Source organism: Macrotis lagotis, chromosome 1 (assembly GCF_037893015.1).
Source record: "Macrotis lagotis isolate mMagLag1 chromosome 1, bilby.v1.9.chrom.fasta, whole genome shotgun sequence".
Taxonomy (NCBI): domain Eukaryota; kingdom Metazoa; phylum Chordata; class Mammalia; order Peramelemorphia; family Peramelidae; genus Macrotis; species Macrotis lagotis.
Genome location: NC_133658.1, coordinates 508,559,946 through 508,581,329, shown reverse-complemented (window position 1 = coordinate 508,581,329; position 21,384 = coordinate 508,559,946). Strand labels below are relative to the sequence as shown.

At 36.9% G+C, this 21,384-nt stretch overlaps 2 protein-coding genes across 4 annotated transcripts in view; one reads left to right on the top strand and one right to left on the bottom strand.

The window, feature by feature from the left end:
- Positions 1-444: 444 nt before the first annotated feature.
- On the top strand, positions 445-19,534 carry MRAP (melanocortin 2 receptor accessory protein). The gene is made up of 3 exons (XM_074214117.1): positions 445-563; positions 15,466-15,565; positions 16,887-19,534. The coding sequence occupies exons 1-3, from the start codon at positions 449-451 to the stop codon at positions 17,146-17,148; spliced, it is 477 nt and encodes a 158-aa protein (XP_074070218.1). The 5' UTR covers positions 445-448; the 3' UTR covers positions 17,149-19,534.
- Positions 17,683-21,384, bottom strand: part of URB1 (URB1 ribosome biogenesis homolog) — a 107,269-nt gene continuing 103,567 nt past the window's right edge. For all 3 annotated transcript variants that reach the window (XM_074214114.1, XM_074214115.1, XM_074214116.1), the window contains one exon: positions 17,683-18,396. In XM_074214114.1, coding sequence (XP_074070215.1) covers positions 18,200-18,396 — 197 coding nt within the window. In that variant the 3' untranslated portion in view covers positions 17,683-18,199. The remainder of the gene's footprint in view (positions 18,397-21,384) is intronic.

Sequence of the window (21,384 nt, the reverse complement as noted above, 5' to 3'; positions counted from 1 at the left end):
TAATAATCATGGTTTTAGATATGATAAACTTCAGAGGCTCTCTGTTTCAATCCCTCATTTTATAGATTAATAAACTAAGACCCAGAGAAGTTAAGAACTTTGCCCAGAGTCACACAGGTAGTGTCAGAAAAATCTACTATTTGAACATAGATCCCCTGACTACAAGCTTCTTTTTTCTGCACCATTTGAAAGGCATCAATTCTACCCAATTATTTATTCTTGCTAAATTACTCTGCTGCAGGGCATCAATTCTACCCAATTATTTATTCTTGCTAAATTACTCTGCTGGGAGTCAGTCCTTGAGCCTGCAGAGGTTAGAGACCCAAAGACATACTTGGAATTATTTACTTAGAAATCAATTATGCAATGTCCAGGGCCAGTGTACGCAGTTAGCTCTACATAAAAGGGCCCTACTCCCCTTTCATTGCACTCTGGAGACATAACTGAAATGGCAAACAGAACTAACTCTACAGCTAACTCTAACTCTTACTATGACTACGAATACTATATGGATTATGTGGATCTTCCTCAAGTAGATGAAAGAAAGTTGAAGGCTAACAAATGTAAGTACTAAGCATTCAATTAAACTGTCAAGGAAATATTATTAAAGCACAGAAGTTGAGAGGGCTGACCCAAATACTTATACATTTTTTGTAATTGAAATTTTTTTTAAAGTCTTTGAATATGTGCTGTACAATGTCAGCTCACACAACTGTTAGTTGATGTTGATAGATTTTTTTTCCTTAGGAAATTAATTTCAACCTTTTTATATGTGTGATTTTATTGGTGTGAAAATTCCTCCCACTGTCACAGATCAGCAACTATATACATAGCATATATATATATTTATATATATATTTATACATATATATGTATAAAATATGATATATCTAACCAATTTGTTGTAGGAAATAGTTTTGATTTTAACAAAAAAATTTTTAACAACCTGTTTAACTTAACATTCCCCAATAAGAAAAACATGTGATTATTATCTATACCCTAATTCTCTAATGTGGTATTTGGAGGATTATCTTGCCTTATTCAAGTATGACAAAACTATAAGTATTTAGCCCCACTGAGCAATTTAATGGAATCCAGCAAGGAAATCCTTGGTTACCTTCATGCATTTCCCACTAAAATTCCCAACCAAAGGCTGTAGTTCCATTAAGAGTAAGGGACTTTATGAATGAAATGTCAATTCATTGAGGCAAGATGCTGAGGCCTCACAGATGAAAATTAATATTGATGCTATGATACTTTGATATATGAAAACAGTGCTTCAAAATTTGCTCCATTTGCTTATTATGATAATTCGAAATAATATTTAAGATTCCTAAATATTCATATTTCATCCAGAGGTTTTCTTCCTCCTACCATCCTTTCTAGCTATAAAAGTAAAATTTGACAAGAGAAATCCATTAAACTATTCTTAATTTCCAAATATATTCTTATTTCTTTATTGATAGACAATTCGGTTTTAACAGCTTTTTATTATATAATAGACTTCAGTGAGGACATTATCGTAATAAGATTAACAGCAATCTGCTCTAATAAGGACTGGGAAATTATATATAATCTAAAAGTAATTTCTTTTTAACTTTGGAAAAAACTCAGATACATTCTGAGCCCAATCCAAAACTCTTTCCTGTTTGTCAGCAGCCTGGGAACCGTCACATCCCTAAAAGGAAGGTGACCTTAAATCTTCATATGTGAAATATCAAACCTAGTCACAGAAAGTTAAAAGTTGGGCATAAACATGGGTTATCACTCTGCAGTAAACTAGTTTCATTGTCTATCAGAGAAATGTACTGCATTCAAATTCTGTACTCTATTTACATATTTCCCACTTTTTTCATATTATGAGAATAACAATTAATGTTCCCTTAATGCTTTAAGGTTTACCAAGTGCTTTCTTCACTGCAAACTTTAGGGCAGGCAATGGAAGCATTATTTCCATTTTACAGATGAGGAAACTATCTCCAAAGTGACTTGCCTTAGTCACATTACTAGTAACTGACAGAACCAAAGTCAAACTCAGGTTTCCCCCTTCCTCTAGATTCAGCAATCTTTCCATAAAAATCACATCATCAGTAATAATTCAGTGGGGGGACACAAACTCTAAAATACATTTGTTACCTTAATCTGGAGCAGGCTCTAGATTTTTCAACCATTATCAATCAATACAAGATTGCCATATCAGTAGATATTTGTGGTTATTGCCTATATTCAGTCTTTCATAAAACATCCCAAAATAATGAAATACAGATCCAGTATGAGTATTCTTTTTAAAGGAGTCATTGAGGGGCGACTAGGTGGTGTAGTGGATAAAGCACCAGCCCTGGAGTCAGGAGTACCTGGGTTCAAATCCGGTCTCAGACGCTTAATAATTACCCAGCTGTGTGGCCTTGAGCAAGCCACTTAACCCCATTTGCCTTGTGCAAAAAAATAAAAAAAAAAAGGAGTCATTGAATTTCAGGGTGCGGGGATGGCCAAAGCCATCATTTCTTTGGGAACTAGCTATTAAATGACTGCCCTCTCTACTCTTTTTTTTTAGGTTTTTGAAAGGCAAATGGGGTTAAGTGGCTTGCCCAAGGCCACACAGCTGGGTAATTATTAAGCGTCTGAGACCGGATTTGAACCCAGGTACTCCTGACTCCAGGGCTGGTGCTTTATCCACTGCTCCACCTAGCCGCCCTCTACTCTTCTTTAATAAGCAATGAGTATGTTATGGGAAGTGATGTGGATCAGAACACAGAATTGGTGGCAATGGATATTACATCACATTTCTGTAAATTAGTTGGGAAAATGTCTTGAAGAGAGGTGCAAAATATTATTTTTTGGTATCTTATTATGGTTTACTCTTGCTAAGTAGTCCCAAAAATTCTGGTAATAATACACCACTCAATTAATGGTAGAATTGGCAGGATGAAGAAGATGGTCACCTTCAACTAATGTACAAGGACATTAGTAAAGTGAAGTGAAGATTCCTTATACACTGCCTTACTTAAGTAATTCCATATTCTTATCTTTTGATAGCTTTAAAATTCTTAAAAATGTTGCCACTTTTAACTAGCTTCAATAATAAAAAGTTTTCCAGAGGGTGTTGTTACTTAAAATCTAAAACTAAAATCTAAACACTGACCATATTGTAAATTGGCATTAATTGTTTGCCAGAGCAAAAGCTTAGACTAGTTTTTCCTGGGCTTAGGATGTTCTGGCTAAACCACTGATATATAAAGTATTAAAAAAACAGTGAACAGGGAATCAGCAGTTTTCTCTCTCAGGCTTCTGACCAGTTGACTAGTATGGGTAACAACATAGATATAGGAACAGCTCAACTTGCCCAACATATACATTGATTCAGAACCAACTAATTCAATGCAATAACCTTGTTGAATATGCTTTCACTACTTTTACTAAGTAAACTGATTTCTGTTAATTAGTCAGGATTCCATTGGAATGACCTCCAGAAGTGGGTAAAGAGAGATGTAGAGGAAAATGATCCTGTTGGCCTCCATACTTTTGTTGGAGCTGACTGAATACTCTGAGATGCCCCTTATTGCTCTGAGGAAATTTGTGGGACTATAGCAAATAGATAAGGATATAGGCTATGTCTTTAAGAACCATGACCAGATGAAGATGAACAAACTGTCCTTTGTATAAGTTATATAATTTTTGTTTTGGGGAGATTATGATTTGCATGCCAAGAAGGTCTAAACGGTTCAAGAGAGCCAACAGTAAAATTTTGTGTGGGAATGTTTATACCCCAGAAAACAGGGCTTGTTCGTTTAGACTAAAACAAGAGATGGAAAAAATGTCAGTAATGTACATTATACTTAAAAGTATGTCCTACCTACCTTTTTTTTTCCTTTTTTCTTTTTGGAGAGTCAATTGTTAGACATTTTCCAGCACTTCTATGGCTTGATCCCTCCCTAAAGAATGGAATTTGGAGATTGTGTTAAAACAATCTGAAGTTGAAGGAACCAATTGGGACTTAATTTGGCATTTGGGAAGCACATTGGGAGGCTATATGAATTTTGTGGGCAGTCTTTAGTGAAATGAACTTAGGGAGACACTTGAGCCTCCTCAAGAGCCCAGAGACCTTTCAAGAACTGTGCCAAATATTGATTTGAGGTGAACACAGGGATGCATCAATTTTAAAAGCTTAAAAGAACAGCTTACAATTTTGATCCTATAACAAGTAGTCAAACTCAAATACAATTGGATGCCCATCTAAATTTACTTAGAAAACCATAAATTAACATTATCTATATTGTATTGTATTTTTATTTGTTTCCCAATTACATTTAAATCTGGTTCAGGCTGTTGTGGTGGGGACTGGGGAGTTTGATAACTTGGCTATAAATGGCAACTTTGAATCTTGCAGAGAAGTTTAGGTGAAGGGGTTCCCTTGTGCAGTCTCCTTGGAGGGAGCAGCAGTGCCCACTACATCATAAAGAGAAGAGCTTAGGCCCTAGTAGTGGCTGCATCTAACATAGGAAGACAATGGCTTTACCTGTGGCAGTGTTATTTTTAAAACAGGAGCCTGTCACTGGACCCAGAGCAGAGGACACCACTAGTCCTTTGCAAAAGAGGTCAGTGCTAAGCTCTAGCTATAGCAGTCTTCAGTCAACACAGGTGCCAATTCTCAGGCCTCAACATAGTGAATGACTACTGGAACCAGCATTGCACTTGTTTGGAGCTGATGGAGCTTGTCAATGCCTAATGATCTTTGGACTTCTTCTCAAGGAAGGCTTGAAGGTGGTGTTGGGAGGTGACATACTGTCTTGCAACAGGAAAGAGGGAAATTTTCTATCCACTCCCAGAAGAATAAGGGCAACATCAGCAGCAGAAGCCTACATATAGTTAGATGTGTGGTATTATACCCACTCCACCCTACTCTCCACCATGGGATTCCCAGTGAAGAGGAGGTCCTGTCTGGTAAGCTGGAAAATAAGGCACTAAACCAAGTTGCATACAAAAGAGCAAAGGTGTAAGACCACTTCTTCATGTGAAACAAGGGTGAAAGAGGAGATAGTGGTAGAAGGTATATGAGGGAGATGATATGGGAAAGGGAAGAAAAGAGGAAGTTCATGTCAAATGGCTTACATTTTTTTTTCCATTAAATATGAGACAAGATTCTTGGTTGAGAGGGTCAGAGGAATGGAAGTCATGGGAGGTTTGAGGAAGGATGAAAAGAGTTGGAAGAGTTGCTATAGCGAGTGTGATAGTGAGTTGATGGAAGAAGTATGAAAAGATTGCCCAGCAGAAATATGGGTCTGGTTGAAGTTGTGTAACATAAATTTGGTTGTTGTTTTTTTTAATTGTAGTTTTATTTTTCCAATTACATCATCCATTTTTTGTAAGATCTTCCTTCCTCCCTCCCTTCCCTTTCCCTTCCCCAATAGCAATCTGATATAGGTTATACATGTAACATTAATTTGTAGTGGACCCAATTAGAACCATTGCATGATTTCTCAGCAGCCCATGTATAGGAGCAAAACCAGTGAATGGTGGAAGTATTCCAAGACTGAGGTTTGGCAGGGTATAATCAGCAGCAAAATAAGGGGAGTTAAGATTCAAGAGCACAGCATAGAGTTGAATTTTTTCACCAATGGATCAAGGTAAGGAAAAGAGGAGTGACTAGTGCAAGGGAGATAGCCTGAGAAAGAACTGAGAAGTCCAGGGTTTAATGTGGATGAAGAATAGTGTTTTATAAGGGAAGTAGAAGAAGTGAAAAACCGATAGATTATATATATATATGTATATATATATATATATATATATATATATACATATATATATATGTATACATATATATATATACATATATATATATATATATATATATATATATATACTGAAGTTCCTTAGTATGAAGGCAAGAGTTGGGAAGGAGGGGAAAATTGTGAATGTGTACCAATCTCATCAAAGAAGGAAGACCTAGAGGTCTGAAGATAATAGTTACCAGGATTTTGATTGGATAGTAGATATGCATATAATGAACCTTAAAGGAGGAGGGGAGTGATGAAGAAAGGGAGAGAATCCAGAAGTGGTGATGGAGAGCAAGGAGTATTCCAATTTCCCCTCCTTGACCAGTGAGATGAGGGAAATGAGAGAGGGTACAGATAGTACTGGGAAAAGTTACCAGAGGAGCTGTGTCATTAGGGGAAGATCCAGCTTTTAATATACTTGTAGATGGGAATAGAGGAAGAGACAAAGATGTAGGATAAAGGGAATTTTCTTGCCTATGGAACAAGCATTCTATAGGACACAGTAGAAGGGCTGGTAGCGTTTATTTGAAACATGGTGGGTGGATATAAAGAATCAAATTGGCAGGGGAAGGAGTTTAGATAACCTTTAAGGGGTTCAAAATCATTGGGATATAAATAGTACAAAATGTGTGAAAAAGTTTATCATTGTATGGAGAGTAAAACTCCACTAACCAAGGGAAGTTAAACTTCTAGTGTCTAAAACTATAGTAGAAAAATAGATCTTCCTATTCTAGGTCCAAAGATCTAATCATTCTGCCACCAGCTGCCAGAAGGAGAGGCCACTCTTGGTTAGGGAGACTAGGGAAGGCTTTGTAATAGAGATTTTTTTTCTCTTTATTATCTTTTTTCCAATTACATGGAAAGATAGTTTTCAATATTCATCTTTTTATAAACTTTGGAATTCCACATTTTTCTACTTCCTTAACTTCCCTCCCCCCCTCCCCTCCCTATGACAGCAAGCAATCTAATATGGATTATACATCAACATTTATTTTGTAAAATTTTCTCTCTTCCTATCTTGATATAGGTTATATGTGCACAGTCATGTTACACAGTTCCATATTAGTCATGCTGTAAAAAGGAATCAAAACAAGAAAACCACAGAGAAAGTAAAAAAATTAAAAAGTGAAAATAGTGTGCTTTGATCTGCATTCAGACTCCGCAGTGCTTTCTCTGGATATAGATGGCATTTTCCATAACATCTTTAGAATTATCTTTGATTACTGCATTACTGAGAAGAGTTAAGTCTATCATAGTTGATCATCACACAATGTTGCTGTTACTGCTCCTGGTTCTGCCCACTTCACTCAGCATCATGGTTCATATAAGTGTCTCCAGGTTCTTCTGAAATCTGCTTGCTCCTCATTTCTCTTTTTTAGGTTTTTGTAAGGCAATTGGGGTTAAGTGGCTTGCCCAAGTCCATAAAGCTAGGTAGTTATTAAGTGTCTGAGGCCGGATTTGAACTCAGGTACTCTTGACTCCAGGGCCAGTACTCTCTATCCACTGTGCCACCTAGCCGCCCCTTGCTCCTCATTTCTTAAAGAACAATAATATTCCATTACATTCATATATCACAACTTGTTCAGCCATTCCCAACTAATAGGCATCTCTTAAATTTCCAATTCTTTGCTGCAACAAAAAGAATTGCTATAAATATGTTTGTACCTGTTGGTCTTTCCTCTTTTTTATGATCTTTTTGGGATACAGACCTAGTAGTATTCTGCTACATCAAAGTGTATACACAATTTTAGAGCCCTTTGGGCATCGTTACAAATTGCTCTCCTGAATGGTTGGATTAGAGCACAACTCCATCAACAATGCATATAATAGAGATTTTTTTAAAAAAAATCAATCTTGAAGAATGTATAGGAATTCTGCATAGGATTATGAAAAGTGAAGTCATTAGTGGTGTGAAAAATGGCATGAATAATGAAAAGAATGTGAATCAAGCTCAATAGATAGCAAGTCCTTCCCTCTTGTTATGGTATATAGGAGGGATGGTAACATAGCTGGGAAGACAGATTGGGCTCAGCAGAACAAGTTTCTTGGGTTACTTACTGGCAGACTTAATCTCTACCTAAGTTATAATTAATGTCCCAAACTTATTAATAGTGCATACCTTTTGAACCAGCAATACCATTTCTAGGTCTATGACCCAAAGAGAACAAAGAAAGAAGAATAGGACCAATGTGTAAAAAATATTTTTAGCAGTTCTGCTTATGGTGTCAGAGAATTGGAAGCTATTCATTAAATGGGAAATGACTTAATAATTTATGATATATGACTGTAATGGAGAAATGATGAAGGGAAAAGCATCAGAGAAACCCAGGAAGATTTGTATGAACTGATGTAGAGTGAACTGAGCAGAACCAGGAGAAGAATTTATACAACAATATTATAAAGATAAATAATTTTGAAAGACTTAGAAATTCTGATCAATTCAATGACAAACCATGATTCTAGAGCAGGGCTGTCCGAACATACTTTTTTTTTTTTTTTTTTTTTTTTTTTTTTTTTTTTTAGTTTTTGCAAGGCAGTAGGGTTAAGTGGCTTGCCCAAGACCACACAGGTAATTATTAAGTGTCTGAGGTCGGATTTGAATTCAGGTACTCCTGACTCCAGGGCCAGTGCTCTATCCACTGCACTACCTAGCTGCCCCCAAACTTACTTTTAAAAGTTTTTATTGAAACAATAGACAGTATATTTTGATTTGCCATTTTAGTGAGAGCTCTGAGGTAGCTCAGCCTCGTTTACTAAAGCATTTAGTACACCCACAGGCAAGCCACATAAAAATTGCCTTGTGGGCCGTATAGGGTCTGCCGCATTTTGGACAGTCCTGTTCTAGAGAATTTGTGATAAAATATGCTACCCATTCTCCTCCATCCCTCAGTATGAGTGATGAAGGATTTTGTTTTGCTTATTTGATGTCAATAATTGTGTGTTACAGTGATTGTGTTTTTCTTTCCCTCTCAATCAGGGTGGGGATGTAAAAGCTAGAGAAGACAGATTTTCGATGATTAAAATTTTAATTAAAAAATTTAATCTTAAAAATTGTAAAAGTATCATAGTCAGCATGTTCAGACCAATAAAATCAATGTATATTGTGTCCCCATTCTATCTGGCCTCTTAACTGCAGTGTATTTCATGGATATATTATAATAGGCATGAATTAAGAAAACTGTAGATCATTTGGACTGAAGACAAAAAAAATGAGCCTCCACAGTTCAGTCTAAGAATTAGACTGCCATCTTGGACAACTTGATGAAAATTTGGCAGGTTGGGCCATAGTGTTTCAAATTCTGTAGATGAAAGAGAAGAGAAAATAGGCTAGATCTTAAGCATTTTTTGATTATGTCACATAGAAACTTGTTGGGGTTTGTAGGGTAAATGGCATTTTTAATCTTTTTTATTCCTTTTATGTAGAATGTTAGTCACTTGGAAGATTGTTTAGTATACTTTCCCAAAGCTTTCTCTATATTTCATGTATAATAAAGGTCCATGAGCCTGAGATTCTACAGATCTAAGGAAGGAGCTGGGTTTGAGCAGCAGCCCTAACTGGGGAGATGGCATCCTCCACTCTGGTCAGAGTTTCATTAGCTGAAATGGAGAGAAGCTGCAGCACAGGAATAATGAGCAAATTAAAAGAAAAAGGAGAGAAAAACTAGTGCAGAGAAGAGAGAGTTAAAGGAGGGGAAGTCAGGTCCTTGCAAGCATTTCAAAACAAAAAAACTCAGACTTTTGAAACTTAGCTTAGTCTTGGAAGCCACCATTATAACCTGTAGGCATCTAGGTGGCACAGAAGATAGGATACTGGGTGTGAAGTCAGGAAGACCTCAGTCCAAATGTAGCCTTGGACCCTTTACAGATTGTTAAATTTTGAGTGTGAACATTTAAACCTTGGCATCAGCAAACACTACAAACAAGGGCTTGATTTATTGTTTCCTTGGTTGACTAGATTTAAGAAAGTGATGCAGAAAATGTCAATAATGCAGATTAAATTCAAAATCATCTCCCCTCTACATTGTGGGTGTTATTTTTTGAGAGCCAGTTATTAAGTATTTCCTAGTATATCCCAAGTTAACCCAATTATGCTTTCTGATTCAATGATATTGACTGTACAAATCACTTTTCAAGGTTTAGAGGGAATGCTTACCTCTCTTAAATGCAGATCCCTAGTGGAGATGGAAATTACTGAGCAACACACTAGAACACAACACAGTTACTTTGTGTAAATCAAGATAATAATTACTCAGAACCAAACTTTTTTGATGGTTTGTATTGTGTTTATTTATTTATTTTTTAGTTTTTGTAAGGCAATGGGGTTAAGTGGCTTGCCCAAGGCCACACAGCTAGGTAATTATTAAGTGTCTGAGGCCGGATTTGAACTCAGGTACTCCTGACTCCAGGGCCACTGCTCTATCCACTGCGCCACCTAGCCGCCCCCCTGTATTGTTTATTAAAGATATTATTTGAGTTTTACAATTTTCCCCCCAATCTTACTTCCCTCCCCCACCCCACCCCCATGCACAGAAAGCAATCTGTCAGTCTTTGCTTTGTTTCCATGTTGTACATTGATCCAAATTGAGTGTGATGAGAGAGAAATCACATCCTTAAGGAAGAAACGTAAGAGATAGCAAGATCAGACATAACAGTTTTTTTTTTCCTAAATTTAAGGTAATAGTCCTTGGTCTTTGTTGAAACTCCACAGTTCTTTCTCTGGATACAGATGGTATTCTCCATTGCAGACAGCCCCAAATTGTCCCTGACTGTTGCACTGATGGAATGAGCAAATCCATCAAGGCTGATCATCATCCCCATGTTGCTGTTAGGGTGTACAATGTTTTTCTGGTTCTGCTCATCTCACTCAGCATTAGTTCATGCAAATCCCACCAGGCTTCCCTGAAATCCCATCCCTCCTGGTTTCTAATAGAATAATAGTGTTCCATGACATACATATACCACAGTTTGCTAAGCCATTCCCCAACTGAAGGACATTTACTTGATTTCCAATTCTTTGCCACCACAAACAGGGCTACTATAAATATTTTTGTACAAGTGATGTTTTTACCCTTTTTCATCATCTCCTCAGGGTATAGACCCAGTAGTGGTATTGCTAGGTCAAAGGGTATGCTCATTTTTGTTGCCCTTTGGACATACAGAACAAAACTTTTTAAAAAATATGTGCATGTGTGTATGTATGTCTGTTTCCTGGGAGGATGGCAGATGACTAATTATCATATTGTTGACCTCTTATCTGTTTCCCAGAGGGAGTTTAGAAGGAATTCTCTAGTTTCAAAGATTTATTCAGAATCTACCTTTGACATGAAATCCCTCCCAAACGGGCTCCAACCTCTTTCCAGGTTGGTGACATTGTCTCCCTCCAGCAGCCCCAGGCCCTCTGGGTTCCAGCCAAATTGGTCTCCTTGCTCCTCTCCATAGAAAACATTCCGCCTCCTAGTCTATGCACAAACTAACTTCTATGTCTGCACTGCTTATCCCATGTAAGCTGTCTCTCAGAATCTGCCTCTAATCTATAAGTGCTACCTACCTTCTTTTATTTTTTAATTTATATATCTTATTTGTTTTTCCAACTTCATGCAACAGTAGTTTTAAACCACTCAATTTTTTTGCAAGATTTTGAGTTTTACATTTTCTTCGCCCTCCTTCCCTTCCCTCCTCCCCTTTCTCTGGAGAAAGCAACCTGATATAAATTCTATATTTATACACATGCTAAACATAGATCGATATTGAACATGTGAGAAAAGAATCAGATTCAAATGTAAGAAAACAAAAGAAAAAAACGATATAAAACATAGCAACATTTAAAAGTCAAAGATAATAAGCTTTGGTCTTCATTTAGACTCCACACTTCCTTCTCTTGATATGGATGGCATTTTCTATCATGTCTTTTAAAATTGTCTTTGATTATTATACTGCTGAAATGAACAAGTCCATCATGTTTGATCATCACCCTATGTTGTTATTAATGTGTATAATGTTCTTCTGGTTCTACTTATTTCTCTCAGCATCAATTCATACAAGTCTTTCCAAACTTTTCCAAAATCCTGTCCCTCATGATTTCTTAGTGTTCCATCACCTACTTAAATCACAATTTGTTCAGCTATTCCCTAATTGATGGGTTTCCCCCTCAATTTCCAATTCTTTGCCTCTACAAAAAGAACTGCTATGAATATGTACTTGTGGGATTTTTTCCCTTTTTTCATGATCTCTTCAGGATACAGACCTAGTAATTGTATTGCTGGATCAAAGGGTATGCACATTTTTATTGCCATTTGGGCATAATTTCAAATTGCTCTTCAGAAAGGTTGGATCAGTTCACAACTCTACCAACAATGCATTAGTGTCCCAGTTTTCCCACATCCCCCCAGAAATCACCATTTTGATAGTCATATTGATCAATCTGAGAAATGTGGGATTGTACCTCAAATATGTTTTAATTTGTATTTCTCTAATCAATGATTTGGAGCAATTATTCATGACTACAGATAGCTTTGATTTGTCTGAAAATTAACTTTCCATATCCTTTGATCAATTTTTTTAACTTGACACAGTTCTTTATAAATTTTAGAAATGAGTCCTTTGTCAGAAACACTAAAAATTGCTTCCCAACTTAATACATTTCTTTTAATTTTAATTGCAGTAGTTTTGTTTGCGCAAAAACTTAACATAATCAGAATTATCCAGTTTGTTTTTTATAATATTCTTTTCTTTGGTCATAAACTGCTCCCCTTTCTATGAATCTATAGACAGGTAAACTATTCTAATTGGCTTATAATATTACCTTTTATGTCTAAATCCTGCATTCATTTTGACTTTTTTTTTTTTGGTATACAATGTATGATGTTGGCCTATTCCTTGTTTCTTCCATACTGTCTTCTAGGTTTCCCAGTTTGTTTGTTTTTTTATTGAAGAGCAGGTTTGGATTTATCAAGCAGATGATGCTAGTCATTTACTGCTGTCTCCTTTGCACCTAATCTATTCCACTGATCCACCACTCTATTTCTTAGCCAGTACCAGACAGTTTTGATAACTGATGTTTTATAATAAATTTTAGATTTGGTATGGCATTTCTTTGTAAATTTTTTTGATATTCTTGACTTTTTCTTCCTCCATATGAATTGGTTGCCCTTTTTTTCTAGCTAATTTTTTGGAAGTTTAATTGGCATGACACTAAATAGCAATTTAATTTAGGTAGGTTTGTCATTTTTATTATGAGTTGCTATCTACCTTCTTTAAGAGATCTTTCTTGATTCTATCAGTTAGTGTTGCCTGCTCAAATCACTGTTTTTATTTTGTACATAATCGAAATACCAGTGGAAATACCACAGGACAGGGACTTTGACCTTTGCAATGAAATTCCAATATCTAGAACAATTCCTGGGACATATTATGGGCTTAATAAGTGCTTGTTGACTTTTATTTCATATTAAAGAAAATTTGAATATTTTCCATGATTTGCTTTTTATGGGGGAAAGGGGCATTTGGTTCACAAAGAAGTGTCACAATACACTAGAAAGAGCAAAGACTAGGCATTGGAAATGATTTCTAGTCCTAATACTATATGAAACTAGTCAAAACATCTTTGGATCTGTTCCTCTTTTATGTATAAAATGTTGGGTGTGCATTAAATTACCTTGGAGTTTTTTTTTTTTGGCTGCAACATAACTTATAAGTATCAAGTGTCTGAAGGTAGATTTGACTCAGGTTTTCTTGATTTCAGAGTAGGTGCTTCCTTGGAGTTCTCTTTCAATTGTAAAATTGTCTTGAACTGATCTGACAAATATTCCTAAGCCAAAGTTCTTGTGGCTTTTTTTTTTTTTAGGCTTTTTGCAAGGCAAATGGGGTTAAGTGGCTTGCCCAAGGCCACACAACTAGGTAATTATTAGGTGTCTGAGACTGGATTTGAACCCAGGTACTCCTGACTCCAGAGGCGGTGCTTTATCCACCATGCCATTTAGCCGCCCCACTTCTCTGCTTTTTTAATCTCATTTTTGTCGTCCCCCCCCATACACACACACACACACACACCCCTTCCCTTCCCCTATTTACAAGCATCCCTTGTAACAAAGATGTATAAAAGAACATAGAATTTGAGAGCAGGTAATCTGATCCCAGTAATACACAAAAGGAATCTCCATTCTTTTAAGTCTCAGACAATTGGTCCTGCAGCCTGGTTAAAGGCTGAGGTGTGAATTGTGGAGTAAGGAACTCACCACTTTCCAAGGCAGCTCTCCCCATTTTTGAATAGCTCCAAATGTTAAGAAGTTTCTCTTGACTTTGATTTTTTTAAAATTTTTAGGTTAAATTTACTTCTGCAATTTTTGTTCATTGTTATGGGTTTGTTGCTGAATACCTTCAACAAGAAAGCTTCCAATACTTGACTATGTTCTTAGAGGCTTCTCTTCTCCCATGAAGTTTCTTTACAGGAAAAAATCATCTCAGCAAAAGTAACCAATTTCACTCAGAAAAGATGCAGCTCCAGCAATACCTTCATTACAGGAAGCATTTCCTGATTCTCTCTACCTCCTAGTACCTTTCTCCCCCAAATTATCTTACTGTAACCATGGCATATATTTCTATGCTGTATTGTCTCCAGTTGGGTTGCAGCTTCAAAGTAGAAAATTTTTGTATCTTGTTATAAATGAATGAAAGAAAAACCTGCTAGAATGAGAGAAAATTGTAGATTTTATTCACTAACTTTGCAAGATATGGTTACTTCACCTGGCATGAGGCACGAAATGGCCTTGGAATAACAGGTAATTTAGTCTTCAGAAACTTTCCCCTCCCTCCTGGATTTTCATAGGCTCTCAGAGTTTGAGTTACAATGCAAGAGGTCCACTCATTCGATGACATGCCCCTAATATGATCCCCCCCACACACATCATATGATATGATATGCTGATGAACCCTAATCATCACAGGGGGTGTGTGGGTTAATATTCAATTACTTAATTGCACAAACTCAGTTGCTTTAGGTCAAGATCTCTAGATCACTCTTGACTGGTTGAGAACTGGTTTGGGGTTTGTCATCTCTGGAATTGGATTAGGAAAACTGTTTTGTGATTGGCTGGGCCATTCCCCCTTTGTAATGGATTCCCTCAGGGACCCTCTCCACAACCTATGATCAACACCTTACATTCCTCACACATGTTTAGTCAATTTTTTCAGCCCTGACTCCTCATGTCTCCATTTGAGCCTTTCTTGGCCAAAATACTGGACTGGTTTGCCTTTTCTTCCCAAGTTCATTTTACAGATGAGAAAACAGACACACAGGATTAAGTGATTTGTACAGGGTCACACAGCTAGTGAATGACTGAGGTTGGATATGATTTACCCAACATTGCACACGCAGTCTCTTGCCTCTGCTATGAGAGGAAAGTGTTTTTACTTACTTTTCTGTGTCCAAACTTGGCCATTATAATTCTGTAGTAATTTCCTTTACATTTACATATTTTGAAACAGACATCTCTTATTCCCGGTTCTGTTATTTTCCCCCATGATGTCAGTTCCTAAATTTCCACATTATCTATGAATTCATGTTTACTTGTCAAACATTTGGCAAAATTTTTACCTCTTCACAGAGCATCATTTTGACTATACCTGGCTCAATTGCATCCCCTTTTGGACAGCATCAATTTAACACTGAAATGCCCTTTATTCCTGCCAACAGATTCAATCGTCATTGCTTTTTGGGTCAGTCTTGCAACTTTTGTGGTGCTTCTCTTCCTAATTTTGCTCTACATGTCGTGGTCTGGCTCAGTTCCAATAAGGTAAGTCAGTTTTCTGGTGAGCTCAGGTAGATAAATTAACAATAGAGTTACAATCTTTCTATGGGGTAGCTGTCATTCTAGTGAGAATGAAGTTAACTTGGGCATCATAAATGGTTTTCAAAACTCCCAGTGTGCATAAAACACTTTACTAAGTTCTTTATCCAGAGATGGGTGCTCAGTAGACTAAGCTAGAGTCAGAAACTCAAAGGCTAAAAATTCTAAAATCTGCTTTCTTGTGTACAGATAATTCCTCCAGGTTTACTTTATAGGGTATTTGTAGACAAAAGTCAGAAACTTGTTGGCAATGGAGAAGTTACCATTTTTTAAATAAGATTTTTTGTTAAACAAGCAAATATGCTATCTTTTCTATTCATCTGATACAAATTGTTAGTCACTGAACAGAATCCTATTTAGAAGGTTTATCAACATAAAGAAAAATGAAATTTGTCCTCAGTTTAGTGTATAACATGAGTGGGAAGAATGAAGAGAGAAGGATCTAGAATTATCAAAGGTCTGCAGAGGGTAAAGAAGGAATAGAATACCTGTTACGAATCTCAAACCAGCTTTGGTTAAGATACTGTACAATTTTGAGGAAATGAGAAATTGTTCATCTTGACTTTTTTTTTATGAGCCCATAACATATAACCAATAAATGCACTAAGCAAATAACTATTTACAATAAAATGGCTCAATAATATGAACTTGGAAAAATGGATGGTGGTGACTTATTGCATCTCTAGACATAAACCAGGTGAACCTCAGCACTTTGCATTTTTAGATAAAGAGAACAGGTCTCCCCCTCCACCCCATTCCTTGCCCATTTTCTTATTTTTCTAAAGGGAATGAATAATACTCTTACAATGATAGTAAAGCTCCTTTAGTGGATGGGTAGGATCAAAATTTTAAAAAATGTTTTGGGGTTGATAGCATTTTAAAGGATATTTTGGACCCAATGAACCAAATTCCTAATTGGTTCATCCCCTATGAGACAAGGAGGTGAAATACTCTATACTTACAATTGACCACATCAATGTGTGGATAGCATATAAGATTATTTTTCCCACTTCACATTCACTCTGAATGTCAAATATTCTAGAATTTTGAAGCTCAAAGATGATTAGAGAGCTGGACAGAAAGTAAGGAATGGCACTTAGCAGATCATTATTATCCTTTAAGTTCTGGGGGTTTCTCAAGTAGTTTTTCTTTCCCTCAGCTCCCCTCTTTTTACTTATAGGAGTGAAATAAAGGAAAACCTCCCTGTGTGATAATGTGTTGCCTAGCCAATGTCTTTAACTCGTTTCCTTTTCTGATCCATCCACAGGGGTGCCCGTTCACAATCTAAGTGCCCATGGAATGATATCTTCAACTTGCTCTTCTTTGTCCAAAAGGCCAGAAGTTTTCAAAACAACCCCACATGCACCTCACAGCCTCAGGACCAAATCAAAGAACAAGAAGATGCAAGTCCTAGCCATGAGCAGCCACAGGGCAATAACTGTACCCTAGATTCTGTTCTCATCACTGCTCCTGACAATAATACTCTTCCTTTACAAGAAAATGTTCATTATAGAGGTCTGGCGGTCTGAGCTGATAATACAACTACCTACCATATGTTTAAAAACAAACATGGTATTTCCCCTTCACCTAGACTGAAGGTGGAGAGAAAGCAAGAATAACACTATGGTATCAGCATAAAGAACAGAATAAATCAATGAAACTGGCCATATGTTTTTGTAGCAGATAAAAAAACAAAAGTTTAAAAAAAAAAGACCTTTTTAGGGACAGCAAATAGATCTAGTCAGGTCAAGATTTTCACCACAAGGAAGATGAGAATGTTATTACTGTTTTACAAATAAAAAATGTTGCTGACTATGTAGAACCCTTAAGGAAGTTAGCTGGTGTCTGTGCGTCTCCTGTGAGAAAATGGGCCCATAATGAAAATTAAAGAATTCAAGAGGCTTTTGTGGAAATTCACTAGGTTCTTATTTGCAGAATGTAACACAACTTTCATCAAGTCTACAACACTTTTTTATAGATGAGGAAATGGAAGCACAAAGTGACCTGAACTGGCTTTCTCTTTCTCCCACTTTGACCTTTATTGATGTTGGACCTACTTAGTATCTTAGTATGTTCTCAGGCTCCTGTTCATTCTTTTTTTTTTTTTTTTTTTTAGGTTTTTGCAAGGCAAACGGGGTTAAGTGGCATGCCCAAGGCCACACAGCTAGGTAATTATTAAGTGTCTGAGACCGGATTTGAACTCAGGTACTCCTGACTCCAGGGCTGGTGCTTTATCCACTATGCCACCTAGCCGCCCCTGCTCCTATTCATTCTTTCCTGTCATCTATCAGCACACTTTTCTCCAAGATACACCTACCTCAGTACCACAGAATTGAATCAGTCTCTGCCTAAGTGAAAAAAAAATCTTTTTCTCCAAAGCCTCCCAAAAAGGTATGAGACTATCATTAGATAGTATGAAAAATGTCATGAGAAGATAAAAGTTGTTCTTAATGATTCTTCCCTGAGATTCCAAAATCTACATGTTCTTTATCTTAAAATTAGGCTTTGTCAGTTAAAATGAAAAACAACAAAAACCCTATTAAAACCAAACTTTATTAATATTTAAAGCACTACATAAAATTAATGGTCTTGGGAAGCAAGACTGATATTCTTACACAACATGATTATTGCTTCTTCTTGTTCCTGAGGCGTTTCTCCACTACTGAACAACTCTGTGGCATCACAGATCATACGGATGTGAGCCTGGAATGTATTCACTGGTTTTGCTCCTGGCCAGATATCTTTAATATAAAGAGATACAAGGAAGACTGCAGCAGCTGAAAAATGAGAGGTCACAAAATCATCAGAACACAAAAAAACCACTCAGATTGCAAACAATTCAATGTTTCAAAGGTATTTACCCCAACGTCAAAACTGCCTATATGTACCTATCAGCATCTTAACTGATACTCCTGACATTCATACTCATGCCTAACTTTTGCTTTGTTATATTCCTCAAGTTACATTAAGAAGGATCAGAGACAATGGGGCTTTCTCCCTGTACAACCCTCAATTTCTAACCTCTCTTTTTCATTCCCATATTTACTATCTTATTACAGGCTCTCACTGCTACCCAAGTGGACTTCCTGCCTTCTTTCCTCCCTCTATCCTTTCCTAGCTTCAGTTGGCCCTTGATACTATTGCCAGAATAGATTTTCTTACCAGCATCCATTGCATTTTACTCATGACAATAAACAGTTCTGATAGGGTTTCATTTGAAGATAGCAATGGTGCTACATGCTTGCTTCTCCTAACATGGAGTGGCCCAGATTGAACTGGTTTCCCACCTTTAATTCACTCGGTGATTTCAGGGCACTTATGCATGATTCATTGCTTTTTTTTACTGTGTTTTTATTCTGTGGTTTTTAAAAACATATTCGTAACTCCAATGATACATGGAGTATGTTTTAATGATTATTAAAGAGATTTCAGTGGTTGTTGGCATGGGGAAGTCAAGTTCCAAGAATCATTCAAACCAGCAATGCTAAAAAAAATCATTTGTTCCAAAGCATAAAGAAAACTATTGTAAAAAACAAAAAAACAACAAGAGCTAGCAAAAAATGCTACCAAAAACCTCCACTTCTCAGAAAATAAGTCAAGATCTTCAGAGGGAAGTGGCAGCTGGAGGGCTGTTTAGTGATTCCTGGCACTGGACTTTCTGAGGTTGAAGGGAGGGTTGGAGGGAGGAACTGCTGTTCCTTAAAAATGTACACTTACACACAATGCAATAAAAATGGTGTTACACAATTGATTTTTACAAATGTGAAAAAATTTTGTGAACTCAATGCCAAGTTATAAAATTCAAGTGATTGCTGCCAAGGGAGCATTATACTTCACATTAAAAGCTTTGCAAATATGAAAATGTACATTAATTGCAGAAATCAATAAATATTGTTTTCCTTTGTCCCTGTTCATTTGCACAACACCATATTTGATCATGTTTCTGCTTAAATCAATTCCTGTGTTGAAGGATGGTGGACAGTCTAAAATGGGACCCAGTATGGCACTGGCCTCTTGCTATTTGTGTTGTATTGAAAAGAAAAGTGGATTCAGAGTCTAAAAGACCCAGGTTTGAATTCCATCAAATCCTATTGTTTACTATCTCTCCGATATTGGACAAATCATTTTACTTTTCTGGTCTGTTTCATCTATAAAATGAGATCAGAACCATAAGATTTCTAAATTCTATAACCTAGAAGCAATCTACAGAAATGAAATTTCCAGTGGTTCTTAAGGACCTTCTTAATATTATATCCAATGGCCTATTCTAAATTCTTATCCTTGTTCACTTTTCTGCAGGATCTAATACTCTTAACTAAGCTTCAACTTTGACTTCACTGATGGGACCACACTTCTGACTTCTGTCTGATCTGTATTTATGACTCTTTTCTCCCTCCCACCCTCTAGATCAACATACTTCTCAAGGTTGTATTTTAGTTCATTCACTGCATATGTGTTAGCTATTACTTCTACCAGATTGTAAACTCTATGTTGGCACAGACAGTCTTATTTGTATCTTTTCCTCTCCTCCATCTCCTCCCCCTGCTCCCTGATCTTGCCCCAAGCATCCTACTACTTCCTCCCTTACTGCCTTTGACAAATTATTTATTATATTAAGGATAAAATAGAAAATTCTGATGGGCTTTTAAAACCCATCATAAATCAGCTCCCCTTCTTTCTTCTTAGCCCTTTCTTCTCTGAGTATCCCAGACAAGTCTCTAAGATTAGACACAGTAGAAGAATTGTCAATCTGCATCGCTACATAGTTTCCTACCTGGTCATTTCTTATATCAGTGAAATTATGGGCTTGGTAATTTATACACACATACAGACACAGACCTAGACTCAGATATACCCAGACACAGACCCAGACCAGACACACACAGACACAGACACAGATCCAGACCCAGACCCAGATACACAGAGACCCAGACACAGACACACAAGACATAAGACCTCTTTGGGCCTCAGTTTCCCGGTTTGTTAAAAAAAAGGGGTTTAGACTAGATGGGCTCTGAGGTCCCTCCCAGCTCTAGCTCTTTGATGCTATGTCTTCAGAATACACCTATTGCCCTCCTCAAACATCTTGACCTCCCCAAGTTCCCACATCATATGACCTACTCTATTATTCCAACCCAGGGATACAGAGAAATGATTACACAATGAATTTTATCACCATCTAAATGTATTTCAATTCCATGATCAAAGCTCTGGCTTTCCTTTTTATTTCATCTCTCCTCATTCATTCTTATCCTCATGGAGACCTCCAATTCCTTACTTTTAGTTCTCTCCTGCCTTGATTTCATTTTCTTCTCCTTCTTCCAAACTTGACCCCCAACTCTACTGACCTCTATACTAGAGGTCCATTCCCTCTGTCCTACTGCTGCTAAGGCTTTGCCAAATCCCAAATCAGGATAATTTTTACCCTCCATCTACTTCAATCCTACTCAGGTGCTGATGAGTGGTATTGGAAGTCACTCAACCCAGATGATTGGGTCCTCAAGAAACTTTTGTTATCTAAACATAAATTTTCCCCAAACTTCCTGGCTTTCCTCTATCCAATTTTCTCAGCTCAGGATCATCACTCATACTTTATCAAGAAAAGAGCTTAACCCTGAGCTTCCTCTTTCCCTTCACGTTATCTCAAAACCTCTTGACATCATTCATTCTTTACTCCTTTACCCTAGTCTCCAATAATGAGGTGCTCCTTCTCTTCAACAAGGTCAACACTCTACAAGTGCTCTTTATTCAATCCCCTATCTTCT